A 13,463-nucleotide genomic window follows, 5' to 3' on the forward strand; every position below is an offset into this window, starting at 1 on the left:
CAGTGCCCCCATGCCGGCTAACTTCCCATCTCAGCTCAATATGTAGCTTCTTCCAGGAAGCCTTCCATGATGCTCCACCCCTCCAGATGAGGTTGGGTACTCCTATAACAAGGCTGCACTGTACCTCAACTGAGTTCACATCACACTGTCTACCTCCTTGAGGCAGGGACCAATCCCCAGTTCTCAGCCTAGTGGCTGGCACTTAAGGGGCCCTTCATATCGGTTGGTTGAATGAATGATTGTGTTGGGGAAAGGAATGGAGTGGGATGGGAGGGATGCATTTGTTTCAAGGATGGAGATGGGTCAGGGTTGGGATAGGACAAGGTTGGGGAGATGACAGTTATGGGATGGGACAAGGGAATGTGTTCGGCTAGACCAGGGACCCCAGGCTCTCCCTTCCTGACCTGCTGTCCCTGGTGCCCATTGAGAAATCTGCTGACGTCTCGTGCAGGACTGGCTCAGGCCCCGCACAGCCTCCCCGCAAGGAGAGGCACCACAGGCGTGTACAGGTTGGTTTATTTACAAATATACTGATGTCTCATCTTTTTTTGTTGTTTCCATTTTCTGCTTTTGTGGGAAGAGGCAGAAGGTGAGAGTGGAGGGCAGGGCGGGGTGGTGATGTGGTAAACGCTAATAAATAATTTAACAATGACAAGTTATTAAATAAAATGTGTCTGGGGATGGCGGGTGGACAGTGAGAGTCTGTACAAGGAGAACAGCAATGGCTGGTGGCCCGGTCCCCACACCTGGCTGGGCTGAGCTCCCGTGGGACCCTGGAGGGGGCGGGGGCACAGCAGAGAGGCCCATTGGAAATGGCACCATCCAAAGGCCAAATGTTGGAGGGTCCCTCCTGCTCCCCTGGCCCCCAGGCGGCGTGTCTATGAGTGTGGGTCCGTGAGCCTTCATGTGTGTCTGGGTGTGAGTGTGTCTGTGTGCGTGCCTGTGAGCGTGGATCCCCTTCCCCGTGGGGCAGAGTGAGCCCAGAGCTGCAGGTTCTCCCAGATGGGAGATGAGAGTCTCACCCCAGGTGGTGCCCAGAGCTCAGGCTGGGCCCAGGCAGGGGTCAGCCAGTTCTCCTTCCCCCAAGCCTCACTGCTAGGGCCCTGCTCATCTGGACGTGGTGGACCCCCCTACCTCATCCTCTCCAGGAAGCCTCCCAAGATGCCCAGCCCACTGGCACTGGCCCCTTCTCTATGGGCTCTGCTGAGCCCATGGTCTGACCCTTAGAACTACAGTGTCCCCTGTGTGGCCTCCCTGGAAGGCTCCATGGGGTAGATGGTAACACTCGCTGTGTTACCTGGGGCATATTCCTTCCTCTCTCTGAGCCTCAACTTCCCCAAAGGGAAACAGGACTCGGCTTTTCTCCAGCACTCCCCCTGCCCACCTCTCACTTTCTCCCTCTTCCTCCGGAGACCAGACTGTCACCTCCCCCTTCCCTTGGGCTTCCCACCCAGGCACCATGTGATGGTGATCCCATATCACGGCAGGGGTGGGGGTGGTCCTGGCTACTCACGCTCCCCACCTCAGGTCAAGGCTGCACTTCCTGCGCGAAGTGGGAAGAGCCTGGCCACCTCAGCTAGCCCCAGACCCCAGCAAGTCTGCTTGGTTCTGCGTGCTTCTGCTGGGTGACCTTCTCTGAGCCTCAGGTTCCTCATCTGAGAAATGGGTCCCCAACAATGTCCAGACAGGCTTGGGCGAAATGTGTATGCCTCTCCTCCTAGGAGAGAGCCCCTCAAGGCAGGGGGGCCTACATCTTGTGCATCTGTGTCCCCACACCTAGTCCAGGGCCGGGCAGAGTGGGCATCAGAGCCTGGGGGCAGTGAGCTGCAGTACAGTGAAGGTGCTACCTAAACTAGCTGATGGGGCATCTTTGGCATGAGGGGCTGAGGTCCCTCTTGCTTTGACAATCTGTGGGTCATCAGCGTGGGTGTCCTGTACCAGCTCCTGGCAGGGAGCAGTGTAATGGCAGAGGCAGAGCCCAGGCTGGAGTTGGGGTTTATGAGGCCCCAGAATGGCAATTTTACCAAGACGAGTCATGCCCCCTGACCTGGAGGTCGTTCACCAGACACAGGGGATGAGGAGCTGGCGTGGTGTCCCTATTCTCTGCTCCAGCTCTGTCCCTGACTAGTTGAGAGAGGCCTTGTCCCTGCCCCTCTCCTGGCCCACATTTCCCAGCTGCAGAATAAGGGGTAGACTAGTTGACCCATTCCTGAGGTTCCTTCCAACTTAAAGAGTCTGGGAGAGAAGGGCCAGGCCCACTGGTGGGGGAGAATATCTACCCCTGGACCTGCCCCAAGTGCCCCTGGCATGATTCGACTGTGTGGGCATAAGAGGAGAAAGGGGACCATCTCTCAAGAAACCAGAGTGGCTGCCTAAGGGACCAGTGGTGACCCAGGACCAAGAGATGGCACAGAACCTAGGTGGGCTGAGGCTGCAGAAGGACTCAGGACATCAACTAAGACCCTGTGGAAGTTCTGTGTAGAACAAGAAGAGCCCAGAAGGGCCAGGCTGGCTGTTTGGGCCTGAGGGCTGACTCTGAGCCGCATCTCCGCTCTGACAGCTCTGCCATGGTGAAGAGCGTGGCAAGACGTGAGTGCAGAAGCCCAGGAGGGGCGGGGAGGTTGGCTTAGGATGCTCTGGAGGGACTGAGGTCTCCCCAGAGGACAGAGAAGCAAAATCACAGAGGATGTTGGTGAACTTCGAGGATCCCAGGGCCAGACAGAGGGGCCCTTCTCCAGACGGGTGGAGAGACACCCGTCATCCCATCAGCTCAAAGGCGGGACCAGGCAGACTTCTGCAGCCTAGGGCTCAGTGTTAGAATGGAAAGCAGAGCCATGAGCACTGGCTGAGGACACAGTGGCCTCCAGGGGCCAGCAAGGGGTCACTGAGAACAGGGCCCATCAGCCTGGCCTCACTTCCTCTTTTGACAGGGTTAGAGTTGGGGAGATTGGGGGCAGAGGTTGATACAGTATCTGGCTCCTAGCAGGGCGTTTGACAAAATGGTCCACATGCCTTGGGTGAGACACACAGGGCCGACTCCTTACATCGGCAGATGTGCTGAGGAGAGAGAACAAACCAGTGGTCACAGAGTTGGGGTGCAGAGAAACTCCACAGGCTGGACTGAATCAAATAAGAGGAAACGTAACAAGAAAAAAGTCAAGGTCCTTCACTGGATCTCCAGGGGCCAGTAAGTGCCCCCTCCACACACACACAGGAGAGAGTTGTGGCTTAGCTGTCACACATGTGTCAGGGTCAGGGGCTCTGGTTACAAAAGGGCAGGGTGAGTTTCCAGGTTACGTGCCCTAAACCATTCACTGGATCTCAGGCCACGTTAACAGGCAGGGTGCCTAAAGTTGGGGAGGTGATTGACCTGCTCACTTTGGCTGGCTGATGACAGTGGGAGGACTGGATTATATCTGTTCCATACCTTTAAAGGGAAAGCTGGAGCCAGGCTGGGCGGTACAGTTTAAAAGGAAGAGCTGGAGCAGCTGGAAAAGCCTGGCTTTGAGAAGCGAGGACTCAGGGCTGAATAGGGCAGAGGTGAAATCAGCAGAAAAGGCAGCTGACTTGGGGCCCGATGAAGTTACTGGAGGTATGCGAGGAGAGGCAGAAGTGGCTTGGGCAGGAACCAAACATCCTATGGAGTGCCAAGTGGGTGACTTTTGAGACGCTTTTCCGCCTGGAGGTTCTGCCATTTGGTCTGATCCTACCTGGTTCTGCGGCCTCTGTCTCTGCCCAGGCAGCCCCCGTCTGGGCAGAGGCTAAGATACATCTGTGTCCATGTGCTTCAAGCTCACCTTAACCTCCTCGCTTCCTCCCTCCCCTCCTATTGCTATCAGAGGGACTCCCTGCCCCTGTCTGGCCTCTTCCCCCTTCCTGACAGGGCAGGGCTGACCCGCAGAGGCCTGTCTGTCTCTTTCAGCATGTCTCTTTCAGCATGTCCATATACCTGTGTGTGTTTCCGCATGGGTGTGCCTTTAAGTGTGTGCATTTGCATGTATGTCTCCATCCCTTTGAGTCAGCCTGGGCTCAACCTACCCGTCCCTGGTCCCCCCATGATTCCCCCTCAGGGCAGAGCTGTGGTGGGCTTGGCCCACCTGCCAGACTCTTCCCTACTCCTGCTCCAGGCTCCAGCTGGAAGGGGTGATCCTAGGCTGGCGGGCCTGCCCTCAGAGGCGGGGGAGGTGGGCACAGTGCAGGGCACAGGTACACACACTTCTCACACCATCGTCTGGGGGCATGCACGGGGGCCCTGCCTCGACCTAGGCCCATGCCATGGAGGTGGCCTGGACAGAGAGAGGACATTTAAAAAAATAGAGAGAATTTAAGCTTCCCGTAAAAGAGATGGGGAGGGGGAAGGAGGCGATGGAGGCCGAGGTGGGGCTGGGAGATGAGTGGCTGTCCGAGAGCTCTGGGTCCCTGGGGGTGACAGTCTCTGTGGGCAGGACACAGCCCCTGCCCAGGCTGTGCCCGTCTGCCTGTCTGGCTGTGCCCAGTGGGCACTTTAGCCAGGCCCAGTTGGCCGAGGGGAGGGCACCGTATGGCTGTCTGTAGAGTCTGTGCGGGTGGCGAGGCAGCCTCTGCGGCCTGCAGTCCCACCCCAGGGCCCTCGCCCAAGCGTCCTTGCAGCCCGGCTGGCTCTCAGGAGGCGAAGTAGGAACTCTGCATGGAGTAGAGCCTGTCGATGGGGTTCCCCACGCGGGCCTGCAGGGAGCCCACATCCGAGGAGCCGAGGAAGCAGTCGCTGAGGCTGGTTAAGGAGGTATCACTGTCGATGTCGTGGAAGATGGAGTCGTTCCCTGGGGGGCAGAGGCAGTGTCAGCACCGGGGTACAGGCTGGGGCTCCTGGGGGCCCTGTTGGCCCTACAGGCAGTGTGGCTGGAGGTGAGGGAGGGACAGGATGACCTGCTGACGGTGCCCGACCAGAGGGGTTGGGGGGTGTGGGTGAGGTCTCCAGGGCGCCCCCTTCCGGTCAGGAGGAGGCAGGTGGGCTGTGTTGGAAGGGTCTGCCGGGGGCCCTGGGGCGGGAGGTGGCTGTTTCAGCCCCAGGCCTGCCAGGTCAGGCAGGGGGCAGGGGCGGTGCTGGGGCAGCAGGGGGTCGGGCGGCTTACCATAGGGGTTCATGTGGTCACCTGGCATTTGGGGCGGCGTGAGGCCCTGCTGGAAGGGGTCGCTGCTGCCGTAGGGGCTCTGCTCCATGGCCACGATCTGCTGCTGCGGCGGGGCCAGCGGCGTGTAGGAGGCCATCATGCCCTCCATGCGACTCGACAGGACCTCTGGGGACAGAGCACGCCCTCACTGACTGGCCCTGCCTGCCCTGTCCTGGAGACCTCACAGATTTACCCCAGGAGTCCCATGACCTCCCTCACGACCCCCCAGTCCAGGCTGCCCACTGTGGTCTCTCTGACCTACTCCTTCCCAGCCCTGCCCCTGCTGAGGTTGCCTGTGGCCTTCTAGGGTCACTGAGCCTACATATTTGACCCCCCACCCCACCAACCTTCCCCAGACACACAGTCCAGCGTCTCTTCCAGAAAGAGCCCTCCCTCCCCACCTCCTCCCTTCCTCCTACAGCCCTGCCCTCCAGGAGCTCCCAGCCTGGGGAAGACAGAGGCTTCCAGTGAGCAGCCAGTACTGATTTGACAACATATGGGTGCAGTGAATGCCCTGCATCTGGGAGCATCAAGGTGGAGCCCGCACCCCGGCCAACGAGGCTCAGGGAAGGAAGGCTTCCTGGAGGAAGGAGCCCTCCACCTCCATGTGACTTAAACAACCAGCAGAGGTTCAACCAGCTGAGCAGGGGGCAGGCATGCCAGGCTGAAGGGCAGCAAAGGCAGAGAAGAGAGAAACTGCCCTGTGGGGGCAAGGAGCCCAGTCCTTGGGCTGAAGCGTGAGGACAAGAGAAGGTCATGCCTGGGGAGACAGATGGTTCCTTGGGGACCCGAGCTGAGTGGGGGCTCCCCTGAGGCTGTAGGAAGCCAGTGGAGGGTCTTAGCTGTGAAGGGACTGTGGAGAAAGGCTGGGAGGGTGGAGGCCAGAGGAGGAGACCATTGGGAGGGGTTGGGGTCCGTATTAATGCAGGTGCGGGAAAGACTAAGAGGGCCATGAGGGACATGGGACAAGAAACCACTGCCTGATTTGGTGACTGAGCAGATGCAGTGCGTGTAGGACAAGACGGGGGAGGTGACTCCTGGGTTCCTGGTGTGGGTACTGGGGTGGTAGTGCCATTTGCTGAGACGGGGTAGGGGAGCTGTAGGGGGTGTTTTGTACATGTGGCAGCAGGGGCAGCGGTATGAAGTACAGTATGGGCTGTGATGAGCTCGAGGGGACCGTGGAACATTCCTGGGGAGGCTGCATCCAGGGGGCATCTGGGAACACCGGAGAGTGAGACACAGCCTGGGAGCAGGCTGGGAGACCTGAGGCCGTGGCTGCAGCCCCAGAAGGCTGGGCCATCTCGGGAGAGGGGGCAGAAAGAGAAGACAGGAAGAGCTGGGCTCTGAGGCCACGGCCTTGAAGCTCAAGGTCCAGCCTGGGACACTGGTCTGGCCGCAGAGTTCTGAGTAGAAGGGGCTGCCCATCAATCCCTTGGCATCTGCCTCAGAGACCCCGGCTCACCTGGGAGCAGGCAGCTGAGGCCCCTACCCCAGTTTGGCAGACTCAGGGAGCTCCCAGTGCCCTCCCTTCAAGACCTAGAAGGCTCCATGTCCCCATGGGGCCGGGGAGGCCAGCCCCAGCCCAAGTTGTGGAAACAGCATTTGGGCAAAGCCCAGTCCACTCTGGACTCCTCAACACCTTCAGACTTTCTCTGGAGACTTCTGCTGAATTCTACTGTGGGCAGTAGGGTGTATGGTCATGTTAAAAGCACAGGCTTAGGAGCCCTACACTCCGGGCTGAAGCCTGGCTGTGCCCTTTACTAGCTGAGTGATCCCAGCGAGTCCCTTAGTCTCCCTGAGCCTCAGTCTCCTCATCTGTGAGATGGGGTGTAACGATGCCCTTCCTCTCAGGGATCTGTGAGAATTGAGACGGAGCGTGTGGAACGGTGAGAACAGTGCCTGGCACACCGCATCGCTGTTTTGAATATGGAAATTCTGCCACCCCTCTGGGCCGCCCACCCTGCCATCTCCCCTCCTGTGTCCCACGGCCCCCACTGCCTCTCTCCTTTACTGATCTCAGCAGGTTGCAAGGCAGCAGCTCCCTGGGCTCCAATCGCCCTGGCGGGAGGTTTCTTGGGAGTCTAGTTACAGAGACTGAGCCCCACCCTGGCCGCCCTGCTCACCCTGGCCCAGCCGCTGCGAGTTCTGCTGCTCCTGTTGCTGCTGGTGCCGCCGTGCCAGCTTCTTCATCTGCAGGAGACACAGTGTGTGCCAGTCTCCGCCTCCAGCCCCGCGTCGTTCCCGCCCCACCCTCATCAGGCCCCTGGTCTTCTGCCTGCACCCCCTCCCCCTCCCACCCCTGTCCAGCGGGGTGGCAGGTGCCTGTACTCACCTTTGCTCTTTGGTTCTGAAACCAGACCTGGACCACACGCACGCTGAGGCCCGTCTCTGCCGCCAGCGTCTCTCGGACCTGCCCATAGAGAAGGAGACGGGTCAGGCCTGGGGGTAGGTGTGGTGGGGGGGCAGCAGCTGGGAGGCAGCAGGTTTGGGGGGATGGGCGGGGAGGGGGAGGGACGCCCAGCCCCCAGCAGGAGCAGAAGGGGTGGTGTCTGGAAAGGCAGCGCGTGCGAGGGTGTCAGCCTCCATCCCACCCCAGCCGCCCCTCACCTTCCGGCAGGGCTTGGAGGAGACCTCGAAGGAGGCCTTGAAGGCTCTTCGCTGCTGCGTCGTGAGGATGGTCCGGGGTCGTTTGGGCCTCCGCGGGTCCTTCCCGTCGTCCCCACTGCCCTTACTCTGGCTGCCCTGTCCCTTGGCTGGCTTCATGTCCCCATCTTCATCCTCGCTCTTCACTGTGGGGGACACACCCCAGCCTGTCAGCCTTGTATCCTCAGGCAACTTGCTACCTGATGGGATCCCATCATCTCCTGCTAACACCTGCCACGACTCTCCAGTGCCCTCAGGGTAAAGACCACCCCCTCCCCCCGGCCCACAGGCCCTGCCTATCTAGTCTCTCCTCTCCCATCTGGGCCCTGTGTGTCCCCTTCCCCAGCACACACTCCTCACTTCCTTATCTTGGACCCCCAGGGAGACCTGAGCCAAGGCCCCCAGGCCTGCTCTGCTGACCCCACAGGCAGACACGCCCAGGAAGGCACCCTGGTGAGCAGGCAGAGACACACAAGCACGCATGCACTGCACACTCAGATGCGCACGCGTTCAGAATGGTAGAGATACAGGCCCACACGGGGACAGGTATGGGCTCTGCAGAAGCACGCAGGTGTACACGTGGCTGGACACACCGAAGGGAGCACACAGGATGCTCACTTGTGGCCGATCTGCTGTCCTCATCAGGACCATGGCCCGCCTGAGGAGAGATGCTGGCATCTGTGTTCATTCTGGCCCTGGGCTTCCCCTGACCCATCTTGCCTGGGACCCACCTTGTCCTGCTGGCCTCCGGTGCCCGGGAGACCCCAGCCCAGCATGTCAGCCTTTGGGAACACCAGTTACCATGGCACTAGCCCAGCACTAGCTGGGCCTCACGGCCCAGAGAGGAGGCTACCAGGGGCCTGCTTCCTTGGAGCTTCCAGGGACTAAGAATTGATGGGCAAAGACACACACTCCAGACGTTCTCACACAGGAGTACTTGTGACCATGACATGTGCACGCGTGCACACATGCACGTAGAGGTGCATGCTCACAGGCGGGGACATACAGACATGCACACATCTGAACACACACACCTCCATGCAGAAGCATGTGTATTCACCCGGAGGCACACCCACACCCACTTCCATGCCCGAGTTGTGGGTCTCAGAGATGCCAGTCCCAGACAGATAGCAGAGCCTCCCTCCCACCCCCCATGCCTCCTGCTGACCCTGAGTCTGAACTGGTCTCCCTTCTCCTAGACCATCTTCCTCTGAGCATGAGCCCCTGTGGAGGGGACCTCCCTCCGAGAACCCTTCCCTAGGCCTGGCGTGAACATGCCAATGGCATCTGGCTGGCCTCTACTCTCCCACAGGAGCCCAGGCAGCCTGGCCGCCGTGGTGCCCTGCCCAGGGATGGACAGAGGTACAGGTGGCTTGGGAGCTCACACCTCCAAAGGCTCTGGCAGGGACAGTGCTCCTTCGTGTGGGCAGGTCCTGTGACCGTGGGCTCCAGGTTCCCCACAGGGCCCGGCAGATCAGGGCGCCTCCTCCCCACGCCCCCTGCTCCAGTCCATCTTCGCCACCCCCAGGAAGGATAAGGTGCCAGCCTGCTCCCTGACTTTTCCTTCCTTAAGACTTGTTACCGGCTGGCCCTGCCCTTCCTGCCAGGAGGGCTCCAAACTGGTAAAGTCTTTTGGGGGTTGGAGCAAGGTAGAGAGGAGGCTTCACCCCGGGAAATGGAGTCTCTCCCTCCACCACTGAGGGCCCCAGTCTCCCCATGCAGCGGGGAAAAAGGGAATAGCTTGGGGCTACTGCTCCCCACTGCTGAAGACTCTGGGGGGGTGATGGAGAAAGGCTGCATCAGATCAGACACCTGCAGCCTGCAGACCCGGTGCTGGGAGAGACCCCTGGGATGCTGTGCTGTCGGGGGGGGGTGGCCACAGCAAGGATTAGAGCGGGGGAGGGTGGTGGGCCAGAGAGCAGGGGGTGCGCCAGCACGTGTGTGCAAGCTACAGTACATGTAAGCACGTAGATGAACATGTGCAGCCATATGCATAGGTGTTGACTGCGTGAGTGTGCTGGGGCGTGCGTGCACATGTTGTTTACATGGGTGTGGGCTTCTGCATGCTTGGGCATGTAAGCACATGTCTACACATGGACATGTGTCTGTGTATTTACACTCCTGGGCATGGGTATCCACACATGCATTTTATGTGCTTGTGTGTGTGCATCTGTGATCACATGCACCTACACCTGTGCGTGATAGCGTCCAGGTACATTCGTGTGCCTGTGGGGCTGTGCACACGTGTCTGTGTGCGCCCCACATGTGCACGTGTGTACTGAACACATCAGTGTGCGTGCGTATCGGATGTGGGTGCAGTGTCTGTGTATAGTGCAGGTCCTGGGGTCACGAGCGGGCTTCTCCTGTAGGGGCAGCTCTCCCCACCACCTGCCCCAGCTCCAGGGGCAGCTCACCGGAGTCGGACTCGTCGGGGCTCACGGAGCTGAGCAGGTCCTTCTCCTTCTCGTAGTCACCCTTGCACAGTAGCTGGCCCTCCTTGAGCACAAACTCGTCGCCCTTCCGTAGCTGCCGCTCACACACGCAGCAGCAGAAGCAGCCCAGGTGGTACACGCACTCCAGCGCCCGCATCACAAACTCAGTGGGGGCGATCTTCTCCATGCAGCCGCTGCACTTGGCCGCGAAGAGCCTGCAGGTGCAGAGTGGGCGCATTGGCTGGGCTCAGGGGTCCCTCCCAGAGGCACTGCCCACAGAGCACCTTTTCCTCCCTCCACGCTGACCCTCCAGCCCAAGTGGGAGAGGCCCTCCCTGGGCACAGAGCCAGACAGTGGGAGCCCTACCCCTTTGGCTCACAGGGCCCTGGCGGCCTCACGGTGGGCACTGGGCAACCTGCCCGGAGGTGCCTTCTCCTGGGAGCATCAGCTCAGGGTCATTCCCGCTCAGAGACACAGTGGCCACTAGAGGGCAGAGTGCAGGTTCAGCCTCCACCTTCCCTGGGAGCCAGGTGGGCCCCTGCCCTGAGGGGAAGGCCAGGCAGCCCACAGGTCCCATCTACCCTTACTCTAGCACCGGCTCTCCTCCTCTCTGCCCCTGCCTCTCCCCCACATCCAAGCAATCCCCAGCCTTGCCCAACCCATCACCCAGCCTGGGTCCCTCCTCTCCTGCCTGAGGGCTGCCCCAGTGCCCTCCCTGGGTTCCTGGCCTCTCCAACCCTTCAACTCACCCTCCAGGATGAGAGCCAGAGGGATCTGTCTAAAACACACATCTAATCATGCTGCTTCCCTGCTCTAGACTCTTCCATGGCTCCCTAGTGCCCTCCGGAGAACCTTCAAGTTCCTGAGTCTGGCACTCAGGCCCTTCACAGTCCTGCCTCTTCTCTTACCCCTCTGCTCGCCGAGGCTTCGGCCCCATGGAACAGCCTGCAGTCTCTCCAGAGCACCATCACCTTGGCTCTTCAACATGTTCTGGCCCTTGCCTTGGCTACCACCTGCTTATCCCTCATCTTAGCTTAGGAATCTACACCATGAACAGATATTCACGGAGCACGTATGGTGTACCAGTCGCTCTTCTAAGCGCTCTGCATGCAGAAATGCATTTCATCCTTGCAACAACCCTATGAGGCAGGAAATATTAATCCCATTTTAGAGATAAGGAAACTGAGGTGCTGGGAGGCAGAGTCACGTGCTCAGGGTCACGTGGGTAGTAAATGATGGAGCCGGCTCTGTTCCCGGGCCTGATCCAGTCCCTCCGTGACAGGGAGGATCCATCTTCCATCTCCGGAGACAAAGCTGGGGGTGGGGGCAGGGGTCTTCATGCCTCCGGCGAGTGTGCAGAAAGAGTCTGAGCAGCAGGGCCCCGCCTCTGCCTGTACCTACTGACCACTCCTCCCGGCCCCCGATCCCTGTCACGTGCCCCGCTCTGTGGGAACAACACTTTGATGGAAAAATTTATGAAGAATCAAATTATTGCTGCTGGGAGGGAATTAAAACCATTTTTCATTCCCCACGTCCCCGGGCCACATCTGCGGGCGCCACCTGGGGAGCACTGTGCACATCCCATCCCTCTTTACGGCCCGCCATCACAGGCACAGATTACAGCTGCAATTCTCTACTAATCGGTTCTGGAACAGAAATGGCCATAAATTCAAGGCTCTCGGCCTGCCTCCCTTCCCGGGGCTGCCATCAGCACCGCCCACGGCGAGCTGGTGGGATGCAGTGGGCAGGGCCATTCCGAGCTCTGCCTGCTGCCCTGGCACCGGCCAGGGCACTCAAACTGGGGACACCCCAGCAACCCCTGTCATCCACCACTAGTCTACCCAGCAGGCTCCTACTCATCCTGCAATGCCCAACTCCAGTGCCACCTCCTCTGGGAAGCCTTCTTTGATGCCCCAGTCTGGGGGAGGTGGCATCCTCTATGCTTATCTCAGGCCTCAGTCCCCTCTACTATAAAATGGGGATGTCAACAGGACCTCCCTCAAAGGGCTATTGTCAGGATTCAATGATACTGAGCATTTAACTCAATGAATGAGTACCACATCAGAGTGACGGCACATGGCCCTGTCAGCTCCCAGTTCTACAGAGGTTCAACTGATCCTCAAGGAGGCCTCAGTGTTTGAAAAGGCCATGAGCGAAGGCTTGCGGCGGGGTGCAGAGGCTCAGGCAGACAGGACCCCACTGGCCCACACAGTGCATGCCTTCACAACGGGTACGAGATGGATGCAGCTCCAATTTGGCCCTTTGGCTGGAGACCTTTGTTCAGGGTGCAACCCACTCAACTGTCCATGTATCCTAAGCAGAGGCCCTTAGGAACCTGGCTGGCCCTCCAACTCTGCCAAGGGGCTAGGGAAGGAGCCAGGTTTGCAGAACCTGCTGCTCTGACATGGAGGACACTTCTGCCTTGCCCCTCTCACTGCCTCCTTGTCCCTCTCCCCACACTCCACCTCCTGACCTGGTGGCCCCACTAAGGGCTGCAGCCTGGCCTCTGTGGCCCACGGGTGGACAGGCAATGGCTGCATCTCTGTGTCACCATGTCAGGGCCAGGGCCCCAGGCTGGGTTGGCACACCTTGGGCGGTTCCCAGAAAGGAGGCCCTCTTAGTCTGTGGGAGGGGGCAGCGGGGGGGAGGGGTGTGTGACCCGCATTTGCAGGCGCTGCCACCATGCAGGCTTCGTTGAGAACAGCCGCGCTAATGCCTTGGCAGCAGGGGGTCGATTGCTACTTTCTCCAAACTCATCAACACAATCTATTATTAATACTTCTCCAAAGCCTCGGTGCCGCCATTACAGAGGCAGCGCCAGCCACTTGGGGCATCATCTGTTATCTAGATTGCAAAAACTCGGGAAATAAAACAAACCGCACACTTTATAAACAGAATGTGCCATCCGTTTGGTCTCCAAGCATCTCTCCACCCAATAAAACATCGGGGGGGATGCATGAAATACTCGCTCCCAATTATGGGGCTGCCTTTGTCTACCGTGCCAGGGTGAGAGCTACCAACTGCGTGTGTGGGAGGGGCTGGGGTGCCAGCGGGGTGCCCTCCTGTGAGCCCCCCACTCCCTCCCTCGATCCCTCCCACCATGAAGGATCGGTGGAACCAGCCATTGAGAAGCAGCCCCAGCTACAGGCGGGTGGCACTGGAATCAGATGGACTCGGGTTCAATGCCTGTTTCCACCACTTGCTGGCTTGTGACTGAGCAAGTAATTTCCTCTCTCTA

At 59.6% G+C, this 13,463-nt stretch overlaps 1 protein-coding gene across 2 annotated transcripts in view; it reads right to left on the reverse strand.

Annotated features, from left to right (window-relative positions):
- Positions 1 to 498: 498 nt before the first annotated feature.
- The window catches only part of LMX1B (LIM homeobox transcription factor 1 beta), a gene marked incomplete at its 5' end in the record, with an annotated part of 84,210 nt that continues 71,245 nt past the window's right edge, over positions 499 to 13,463 (reverse strand). Inside the window, 6 exons of one of the 2 annotated variants that reach the window (XM_082467770.1) lie at positions 499 to 4,799; positions 5,133 to 5,276; positions 7,274 to 7,340; positions 7,483 to 7,560; positions 7,758 to 7,939; positions 10,208 to 10,440. In XM_082467770.1, the coding sequence (XP_082323896.1) occupies positions 4,642 to 4,799; positions 5,133 to 5,276; positions 7,274 to 7,340; positions 7,483 to 7,560; positions 7,758 to 7,939; positions 10,208 to 10,440 (862 nt within the window). In that variant the 3' untranslated portion in view covers positions 499 to 4,641. Of the gene's footprint in view, positions 4,800 to 5,111; positions 5,277 to 7,273; positions 7,341 to 7,482; positions 7,561 to 7,757; positions 7,940 to 10,207; positions 10,441 to 13,463 lie in introns of both variants that reach the window. The other variant, XM_082467769.1, reaches the window with a different exon arrangement.

The sequence above is a fragment of the Balaenoptera physalus genome, assembly GCF_965194825.1.
Source record: "Balaenoptera physalus genome assembly, chromosome: 7".
Classification (NCBI taxonomy): Eukaryota; Metazoa; Chordata; class Mammalia; order Artiodactyla; family Balaenopteridae; genus Balaenoptera; species Balaenoptera physalus.